General features: G+C 41.8%; 1 protein-coding gene across 3 annotated transcripts in view; it reads left to right on the top strand.

Moving 5' to 3' along the window:
* Positions 1–10,460, top strand: part of yaf2 (YY1 associated factor 2) — a 16,582-nt gene extending 6,122 nt beyond the window's left edge. For 2 of the 3 annotated variants that reach the window (XM_032505703.1, XM_032505706.1), the window contains 2 exons: positions 5,181–5,336; positions 5,744–6,039. In XM_032505703.1, coding sequence (XP_032361594.1) covers positions 5,181–5,336; positions 5,744–6,020 — 433 coding nt within the window. In that variant the 3' untranslated portion in view covers positions 6,021–6,039. Of the gene's footprint in view, positions 1–5,180; positions 5,337–5,743; positions 6,040–6,780 lie in introns of those variants that run through there. The other variant, XM_032505705.1, reaches the window with a different exon arrangement.
* The last annotated feature ends 794 nt before the right edge of the window (positions 10,461–11,254 follow it).

The following is an 11,254-nucleotide window of genomic DNA, read 5'->3' as shown; positions in this document are numbered from 1 at the left end:
CACACACACACACACACACACACACACACACACACACACACACACACACATGGTGGGAGCATGTACAGGCAGGGAGAGACATTAATCATCGGGTTGGAAGAGCTCCCAGGAGCAGCCTACGTCCTGCTGATAGAAGACTTGACACACACCTACACCTAGATTGAGAGTGTTCAACAGGGCATAAAATAAGCTATTTCACAATGATCTTACAACCATCACAGAACAGTGCGATGAGATTTGTTTATTGCAGCACACCCCTGTGCCAATTTGTAGTCCATCGGCTGTCCTGTAAGCTGTTTGCTCATCACACAATGTACTAGACAAATGTTAGCAAGCAGTCCAAACATCTGCAGATTTCTGCTCTGCTGTCTTTTGGTGCGACACATTTTTAAGAGCAAATGGCTGGTGTACTGGCCAAAGGTGCCTTGTCAGGCGTCTAGAGAGAGCCTAGTGAGCTTTTGAAAATAAGATGACCTCTCATGATGATACTATACTACTAATGAAAACTATGACGGCTTCCCCTAAAGACTGGCCAGACTTTGAAAGCAGAACACTGCACCTCTCAGTGCACCTCATTTGCATGGACCTTCATGTCCTGGTACAAACACGTCACCTCCCAACCTCAGAGTTTGGATTTGTTACAGCACCATTGTTACATTGTTATTTTTTTTGGGTGGACAGACAATTAAAATGGAGTGGTTTCTTACTTTGTGTGGAGATGAAACAGTTGGTAGTAAGTAGCTTGCAATCAAACTGTTTACAAGGTATGTAAAGAACCGTGAGTAGAAGATGCAGTTCAGATTTTCAAGTAGAATATTTTTTACATCAAAAAGGCCACCAAACCAATCGTCACTTTTCTTATTTATGAAAACTTTGTATCTATGTCTTTATCTAAATTTGGTGATTTTGAACAGATAAACTGAAGGTCTAAGTGTTGCTTTACAGGTTGAAAACATCCTCATGTTTTAGGCTAAATAACCCAATTTGAAAACCCATTGTCTGAACAATGCACTCAAAACTGAAAACAGGCCGGTTTGTATTAACTAATTAAACTGGATGTTTTGGAAAAGTATTTATATATTTATTTTTAGATGTTTTTGGGCATTTATAGGCCTTTATTCGACAGGACAGCTGAAGACATTAAAAAGGGGGGGAGGACATGCAGCAAAGGGCCGCAGGTTGGAGTCGAACCCAGGCTCACTGCAGCGAGGAGTATACCTCCTATATATGGGCACCTGCTCTACCAACTGAGCAGTCCGGGCGCCCCAATATGTATTATTTTAACAGGACAGGGATGCAATGGTAGGGTTATTTGAGTTTAAGCAGACTAGACCACTCATAGTCACGTTCTTTTCTAAGCCTAAGGTTATTATGACTTGTCTATAAACAGATTAGGGCTCATACACACTACCCCACCATCTGTGTTACTGATGAGTCTACGTGCGCTGTTGTGTTTATGACCTGCTGTGGCAGAAACTTGATGGACAAACCATCCTGAGTCATAATTTGACCACCTACTGAATTTAGTATGTGACCAAATCAGGACCAGAGAAGACATTTTCAGGCCATGTGTCGGTTCATCGACTGCTTTGTTGGTGGAGGAGCGGGAGGTCAGTGGGTGCATTAGAAGGAGGGAGAGAGATCGTGATAGATGGGGTGTGTGTGTTGTTCGTTTTTGTGTGTGTGTGTGTGTGTGTGTGGGGGTGTGTGTGTGTGTGTGTGTGTGTGTGTGTGTGTGTGTGTGTGTGTGTGTGTGTGTGTGTGTGTGTGTGTGTGTGTGTGTGTGTGTGTGTCATATTTGCAAAGGGATCAGACAGAGTTTTCCCCCCTCAGTGAAATGTGTGCGTAAAAGAGAGACTTAATGTTTTCCTGACTACATTAAGAGATTTAAAATAAAGAGATTGCCATTTTCTTTTCAAGGAAATGGAATTTGGTGTGTTTAAGCCCTCCTCGTAACGTCCTAATTTCCCAGTGTGGGACTCCATTAGCTACTGTGAAATAGACGGCATGACTGGAGCAAACATCGATTGGAACAACAGTTCCAACACGCAGTATTAATGTCAGAAAGAATGGGCCGTTACATTAGGCACAGAAATTCCTGTTGCAATCAATAAACGCACGCACAGAAACACACACTCAGCTTCCACATGGAGGCCAGTAGCAAAAGGCCTAAGTGCTAAGATAATAACCATTTGATTGGGTTAACAGAGGTAGCTCTGTTTAGGCCTGCTGCTTTGCCTCACAGTGATATTAGCTTGTCTCCTATTTCACCTCCAGGTTATTGAGCTGGCTCTATTAGTGAAAATCTACTTCATTGTTATGCACAAAGAAAATAGTATGTACAAAATATGTTTATAGTTGGCCTCAATCGCTCTCAGGCACAGCCAGTCTTTTCATTTTAAATAGAAAATAGCACAATTAGCCTAGGGCGTTTTTTTTTCTCCCTTCTTCTGATCGCACATCAGGCAAAACACACAGTGCTCTTTGCAGCATTAATGAGTGACAGAGATAGCAGTAATTCATCTGCTCATTACATACAGTAAATCACAGGAACCATATAAGTGCATAATGACATCCAGAAATCATATCAAAAGACAAATCTAAGAGGTTATGAATGAGGCTGCTAGTTGTCTTGGTTTTATTTTTGGAAGCTGGTAACATATAGCCCGAGGGCAGGACGGTCCATTCTGTTCAGACAGTTGCTGTTTTGTGTGAGAGCTTCAGTAAATTCAGAAAACTAGACATTTCTTCATTGTTTTAGTTTAAAGGAGTGCCACAAACTACTTGAGCTAGAGGACTTTGAAAGGCCTCTGCTTTTATTTAAAAAGGTGTCAGCAATTCTGCAGCGTTGTGCTGACAAGACAGACATATTAGAGGATCTCGACATCTCCTCGCTATCAGATGGTTATGTAGGCCAAGAGACCCATTTGCATTTTGCTCTAGCCTTACTAGCATTACTGCATGTTCTGAGAATGCAATGATAACTCTGAAAAAAAAAACTCTGGGAGAGACTCTTTGAAGCTGGGCCCCAATTTAGGTCATCCCAGAACTGTTAAACAACAGCTTTGCCCTTAAAACAAGACAGACCAGCAGCCCCGGCTTATACATTTCCTATTAGAAAATGAGGTGGAAGCCTCTAAATTAAGCTAAATAGGCCACCAAGGCTCTTTTTGGCAGAAATGTGGCGCATTGTCGGGCAACACTTGGCCAGGTGCTCAAACTAATTTTGTGGATGGATTTTTTCAAGTCCAGAGCATTTGTACACTCTGTACTTGTACTGTGATTCAGCCTTATAATTAAATTAGGCAAGTGCAAAAGGGCATTTTTCATGAAGCACCTGGTGGCCAAGGTTTTGTAATTGCAATACGAATTTCGAAGGGTTCATACACAGGTTAGTATAGTTGAGGGAAACTGTTGTACAGTGTTACCAACAGAGAGTTACAGTATGAAAGCATCAATACAATGCTTTGCTTACATTCAGATGAATATTTTCATGAGCAGTAGTTTGAAGCTTACATTTCACAGAAACTGGGTGATTAACTATGAAATTAAATTATGAATTACAAATATGACTGCACAACAGGGCTCAGAAAACACACTGTGTTCTTCTGCTGTTCTCATCATGCCCTCATGCTTCATCTGCTCACTGCTGTGTGTGTGTGTGTGTGTGTGTGTGTGTGTGTATGTGTGTCGTGTGGTGGGGTGTGTGTGTGTGTGTGTGTGTGTGTGTGTGTGTGGTGTGTGTGTGTGTGGGTGTGTGTGTGTGTAGGCAGTCATGTGCCTTAATATGCCTGATTGTATGGTCTGTTGATAGCATTTATAAAGGATGCATATGTTTTCATGTGCACCCATTTTGGATTTGTATACACTGCTTTGGCTTTTTAGTGCTGTATGTGTATGCTGTAATGTGCATAGGTGCATTCATACATACAACTGTGTTGATGTGTGCATGCAAAATCAGGCACTAGATGTGTAGGCTCTCTCAACAGATGGCCTTCAACGCACTCGCCTCTCGGCTAGGGCTCTTGCCAGCTCCAAAACACAACACACACACACACACACACACACACACACACACACACACGATTGCAGCCCTCATGCATGCAAACGGTTGCCAGACCAATTGCATAATGTATATTTTTTGAGACAGCAGGCACTCATGGAGGATGGAAATTTTGACTGTGTGGAGAAACATTTTATTCACGGTGTTACACTGAAGTTTTATTTGATATTGTATTTGTCTTTTAGCATTCTGCGAGGGTGCATCATCCTCACTTATCAGGCAAGCATTGCCATCAGCAAACACTGTTTTTTCTGTCATCAATAACACACCAGGGACCATGACTTTTGATGCAAGGCAGAAAAACCATTACTGTGTGTTTTGTACGTAATCTATAATCAAAATCTTAAAATCCATCATGGAAAATATAATTACACTCTGACAGAAGCCATTTACACAACTGACAGCGATCACGGATAGGAAGCCAGTGAGGGATCATGCCCACTGGTGCAGCAGTAGTGACTACTGGGTGTAAAAAGAAGCAGCAGGTGACACACTTTATGGCTGTTTACACACTCGCCTGGAGTTATAAGAGACAAAGACTGCAGTGCAGGAGAATTCCACATTTGGGAAGAACGGGGGAAAACATATTGGGTGTGACGTTTTAATAAAAATGTGACATTCTGTGGTTGAGGTCAGAGCTGATCTCACTTCTCTTAAGAGCAAAACACCACTCTTCTCTTTCTCTCTTCTTTTGTGAGTTGTATAAAAGCAAGTAGAAAACATACATGCATACCTCCTATGCAATCTGACTTCTGAATATTTTGCATGCTCACAATTCCTATCACAGCTTTGTGTTCACCAAAACAGCTCCCAGCTTGTCAATGTTTATCCCTCTGAGCCTTAAAACAAGTCTGAGCAGGTATACTACAGTACATGTCTCACAGATGGCCGAATCCTGGATTTTATTGTGAATGCACTCAGTATGTGGTGCCACTTGCTGCCAGTGTTAAGAACACTTCAGCAGCACCCTCCTAACCAGCACTGGCAGTGATTATTGGCTCTTGATTATAGTACAACGCTATCATGAAGCCATGTGTTCACTGTGATTTTCCCTCTCATTAATCTGCCACACTCTGTCTCTCCCTCTTTATCCCCCCTCTTCCCCTCCGCGGATCAGGAAGCCTCGTCCCGTCTCCCAGCTCGTCTCGCAGCAGCAGGTAACGCAGCAGTTTGTGTTGCCCTTGCAGCCCAAAAAGGAGAAGAAGGAGAGAGTAGAGAGGGAGAAGAGCGACAGAGAGCCAGCGCTCAAGAAGAACAGTCACAAGAAGATGAGGTAAACAAGCTGACACAGGGTTGGGGGGGGGGGGGATCAACTGGATCAACCGGAATCAGATATTACAGAGATGAATGAATAAGCACTAGAAACTATAGATGGTGTTTATGTTGCCACCTGAAGTGAGGTTGATGTGTTGTCATATTTCATAAAGTACTTCAAACGATAGACGTGGGGAGGGTGGGAAACACCAGAAATACATTTCAAAGCAGTGTCTGGAAAAGCTCTTTTCAGTTTTCAGTGTCTTGGTAGCAGAAAGATCAAGGTGCTTTCACTCATGGGTAAATCAAAGATAGAATTTCACAAGGGCTGATTAATGCACAATCTCATGCAGGATTTAAAAGTGGGACGACCCTGGGGTTGTCCTCTGCTGTTCTGTTTTGGTGTGTGTGCCTTTTTACTTCCAGGGTGTTCCAGGGTGCCTGTAGGCGGAGTCAAGGCCAGGGTTGCAGAGGAGATGTGGCACATCTGTACTGCCTGGCTCACCTGCACTTGAGATGGCTGCAGGGCATGCTGTGCTCTCTCTACACCACTCCCCAGGGACACTCCAGCTCTCCATTATTTCTTGACTCTTACTTGTACACACACCCATACACTCCTGCCAATACTGATATTAAACATAAAAAAACATGGAAAGCCACGTTTTTCTTGATGTTTATGATAATCTGTAGTTTGGCTGAATAAAGCCCATCGCGGTCACATTTGTGGAGTTTCCTCTTCTTTTTTTTTTGCAAGAAGGAGCCAACTTGTAACAAATGGCGGCTCGTCTGGGATCCATCCCGGTTTATTTTTCACTTTCTCTTCTGCCTTGAGTAAGTTTATAAACCTATTGGGTGTTGGTTTTGTTGTTTCAACTAATGAGATGGTTGTGTGAGAGGTTTAAAGGAACAGTAGATTGGACTTTGAGGGTCAGTTGTACTTGTTGAAACAGGAGGAAGTTCGCTAAACAAAACTGTGATGGTTGTGAAACATTTGAGTGTCTCACGGTGGGAAAGCAAGGGATTTGTAGAAAACAATAGAGGCTGAGTTAACTAAACGGTTTGTGCCTGGTGTGGGGCATCGTTTATCTTTGGAGTTACATTTCCCAGTAGGATAAGCAACATTGTCTCCCTTGGGGGCTTGTTGATTTGTTATTTTAATTTGTTATTTTCTCCATGAACACAGTTTGACATTTTGTCTGTCTTGGGTACACTTCCATGGCAGTCTAGATGAGTAACAGGCATTCTGGGGCTTAACCGGGTCATAGGGTTTTTGAGCAGCAGGGCAGTCGTGTGGTTGCATTTTGGCTGATTTAAGCTCTAGCACAAAAACACTGCAAATAAGTCTATTATTTAAGATAGACAGTTTGGGAGTTTGTTAGCAAAGAAATAGCCTTAAAATACTTTCTCAGTTTTTTGCTTTTTTTCCCCCTCTTACTCTCACCAACTATTTCTCACTCACTCAGGCCGAGGTTAAAAAACATTGACCGGAGCAGCGCCCAGCACCTGGAGGTGACGGTTGGGGACCTGACAGTCATCATAACGGACTTTAAGGAGAAGGCCAAGCCCTCGTCCACCTCGGCTACGGCATCCAGCACCACGTCTACGGCCGAGCACCACAGCCAGAACGGCTCCAGCTCAGAGAACACAGAGAAGGGGCTTTCCCGCTCCTCCTCTCCCAGAGGAGAGGGGAGCTCGGTCAATGGAGAGTCTCACTGAGTCACCCCAAATCCCCATTGCCCTCCAACCCCATCTCATCTGCAAGCCCACAGGTCCCTTGTGGGATATCCTTGCCTCTACTTTATAGCTGCACATTATTGACTAAAACAGCTTTGCTTTCTTTTTCTCTTTCTTTTGGATATTGAAATTTCAGTAGGAATTGTGACCAACTAACAGATAAAGCGAATTTAAATCCATTTCAAGATTCTCCACAGCAGTGGAATTCTACATTTAGAAAGCAATATAAAAAAGACCTTTTACTCCATCTTGGAAGTTTTTAGTGACCTACATTTTCACTTGGACATTTAGTGTAACCGGAAGGATCCCGCACGCTATCCAAACCTTGCTACAAGAGCATTTGCTAAGACAATTTTATTCTGAAGAAGAACTTCCTCAGAACAGATCTGAGATGTCTGAATAAATGTTTGGAGAAGCTTAATGACCCTGTGCGGTTTCTTTCAGATGCACCAGCCTGTCCAGGTGGGGGTTTTTCTTTTGTTTTTTATACTTTTGGTAAATGAAATGTGCAGCCCCACCCTTGACATTACCTTCAGCTGCCGGCAGAGTGACCTATTCTTCCCACATGTGGAATATTCAGCCTCTGTCTGGAATCTTTACCTACCTGTTATAAACCTGAACCGTCTATTACGCACTCTCGGTGCCCCTACACTGAATCTTCAACCTCTCAGCAAACCTTTGCTCCTGCACTCGATTACTCCAAGCTTTTACTTGTGGACTGCCTCTGCTGTGGAGTGACTTTTGACATAGCACAGCGGCTGTACTCTGACTGGCACCATTTGGTGTTTTTGGGTAATGTTTGGAGCAGGTTGTTTAGTTCAGGTAATGCTCGTTGTGTCCATATAAAGGACATTGGGCAGGTTTTGATAAATAGCCCTCTTTTAAATGGTGCGGGAACATATGGTTTATGATTTTAAAAGGAAAATGCCGGTGTTTTTTGTTTTCAGTTTGTGCCATTAAACCACGTTGATCCTTTTTTTTTGGTTTGCACATAGTCGTGTCATGTTGAAGACAAAATCTATCTTCTACCTTTGCAGCCCTTCATTTTGTATCACTAACCTGCATTAAGTGATATTTTTGATGTGTTAAAAGCTAAATATATTGAGAAGTAGCAATTAGCAACCCCCCGGGGCAGAAAAACGCGGAAGTGTCAAAAACCGCAGTCCCTCAAATGACCACTTGAGGCTGGCTCCAAAAGGGAATCAATCCCTATAGATCAGTGACTGTAAAAATAATTTAGACCCCTGTGTGAAATGGTTTAATCTCTATTCCCTTTTTTGATTCATGAATCTTTATATAACTGGTCCATTTAAATTATATTCGGGCTTAAAGTATGCATAATTAAGGGCGTAGGCTGCTTTGAGTGACAGGTGGGTGCCATCACAGGTGGCTAGCTCAGCAACCAGGCTTCTTCAGCCCGCCTCAGCTCCACCTCTTGCCTATTTTTTGGATTATCCGGCAGCAGGCAGAGTCAGGCAGTGCCAAGATGGCGACGGCCCGAGCTGCCCACACTGAGCTTCACAATGGCTCTTCAAGAATCTATGGGTGATGTCACAGACGCTATGTCCATGTTTTATACACTCTATGGTTTTGACCCTCACATAGACCAACCATAAACTACCAGCTCAGACAAGCTGTTAACGCCATCTGGCCAGCATGAGATCACATAAGATTAAAGTTTTTGGAAACGAAAGTCTTTAGATGAGTCAAAATTGTGTTATGTTGGTCAGAAGACCAGAAACACTGATCCAAAGGGATTTTTTAAATTTTGCTGTCTGCTAGATATGCAAGTAGGCAATACGTCACAAAGATATTAGTCACAACAGCTCAAATCTGTCTCTCAGGGCTTTGTTTCTTTGACTTGATTCTGCACTCTTGCTGTACCCTCATGCAATCAAAACGATCACTTAATGCAACTTTAATAATTACCTAAGCTTTGTAATAATGTTCAGTCATACTTCACCTGTCACATTTTAAGTACATGATGGACGTGGCTCCCACAGAATTTTATATATATATATATATATATATATATATATATATATATATATATATATATATATATATACGCAAATACAGTTCTTCATATATCATAGTTCTGCTTGCATTCGGCATGCTTATTTGCTCAACCAAGAGCTCATTTCAAGCTTGTTTCAGAGATGGAAATAAAAGAAGCGCTGATTTTAAAATGTCAACTAAATGTAGATGTTAGTTAAGGCACTCTTGTTTTAAATGACACCGGTATTCTCCTTTTAGTCTCTGCTGCACAAACAGGGTTGCACCTGCTCAGCGTCACAGTGGAAAACCAGAGGGTGCTCACGCTGTTCCGCCCCCACTGTGAGCCCAGTGTGGAGACTGCATGGTGCTTCTACAACAGAAAAGGAGCATTGACTTCTGGACATGCACAGTTATCAGCTGCATAAGGTGATGGCCTGCGGTATGATGGACTTCATAAACTGTTTAAATTCCTCCATTTTGACGTAGCAAAGTGGGGGAGCTTTAGAATATACTAAACCCCCAGCAGAACAATTATAGATCAACCTAACTACACAATAATGTATGAAACCTGTAGAATACTACACAGATAAAATGGATATTTCTAAAATATTGTACTACAATGTTTTGATGTGGTTGTATTATCCATCATAGCAGTGTTATTGTCGAGATTTTTACTTTAACATTTTAGCACAGATCCTGAGAACTGTCATGGCATGATAATATTATGGTCTCGGTATATTGTGGGACAGGCTACGTCTCTTAGTTTGTTAGCATTGTTATATGTGTCAGTTCTCACATGGTTCGCCACACTAGCTGGGACTAGCTGGGTGGACCCGTGAGAAATGTTCGAATGGACGTTTGTTATTTGGTTGTGGCAAAAATGGAAAGACACTTAAAAATACGTTGGTTGTCACCTGTTGATATTTTTTTGTTTTGCTTTGCCATGCTCAGTTGTTTTAAAATGTGTGAGCTTGTTTATTACATGTCTGAATAAGAAAAATTCAAACAAAAGAAATCATTTTTACTTTTTGTAAGATGTCACTTTCATACGTATGCATGCATTGTTTACACTTTTGGGTTGTCACTGGTTTGCTAATCTAGGCTTTTTCTAAGAGTGTTTTTGCTGTTGTGTTTTCAGCTCCATCTGGTGAACGACTTAACTGCTACTACTAGGCGTACAGAGATCAGGCCCATAATGCAACTTTGCATTTGTTGAAATTGGTGAAAAACCATGTAATGGTTAAGTCATAATATAGGCATACAGTAGTTATGAGCATAAGGTATGGGTTACACACTAATTAGTCAACCACTACAGTCAATAACCTAATCTTCCTACACTAAATGAAAATGCAGTTGACAGTCATGTCTGTTCTAGTGGAGCCACATCAATAAAGACGAATAAAGCCATGAATGGGTCTTTTCAGAGGTGAAATCAATTGAACGTTGCTGCAGACAGACACAGCATGAGGGGGGAGGGAGGAATCAACTTTGCTTATCGCTCCCACCCTTCCCCCATTTGGGGTCCCAACCTCCTGCTTCTGCTGCATCAAGTCAAACTGGTAAACTAGAGAAGCCCGGAAGTTTGCTATGGCCTTCAAAATAAAGGCCCAAATGTACTCCCTAAAAATAGTGACAGATGCCAATGGCTACTAAACCTGAAAGTAATTGAGACCACACTAATACACGAACGTTTGGAAGTATTACATATTATTTAGATAACAGGCACATCCTTTGTAATGTGGTATATTTCCAAGCATCCCATCTGTCAGGAGTAAGTTCATCTTGAATTTGCAGGAGGTGGGTTAAACATAATACCAAATACTTTCTGCTTCACTCACATGGTCTACAAGAGTGTAACAGCGCATAAGGGATATCTGAACTACGCTTTCATGCATTACCATGAGCATAAAAATCAATAATCTGGAATCCAATTTAAAGAAATACCCAAACTTTACAGAGCAAACCTGCACAAATGGGTGTTAATATTCTCATGCAATTTACCCCACCCTATTTTTGAGCAGAAATGCCCACTCTGACTCATTGAATAGGAATGATTTTTCTAAGAAGGACCTGTGAAACCTTTTAAGGCCTCTGGTGGGTAAGATGTATAAAATCTTAACAGAAATGTAAAGTATCAAACATACCTAAAATAGAATGAAAGCAGAAAGAGATAGGCATATATTGTTAAATCAAAAACACTACCAA

Source organism: Etheostoma spectabile, chromosome 23 (genome assembly GCF_008692095.1).
Source record: "Etheostoma spectabile isolate EspeVRDwgs_2016 chromosome 23, UIUC_Espe_1.0, whole genome shotgun sequence".
Taxonomy (NCBI): domain Eukaryota; kingdom Metazoa; phylum Chordata; class Actinopteri; order Perciformes; family Percidae; genus Etheostoma; species Etheostoma spectabile.
This window is presented reverse-complemented; position numbering and strand designations above follow the sequence as displayed.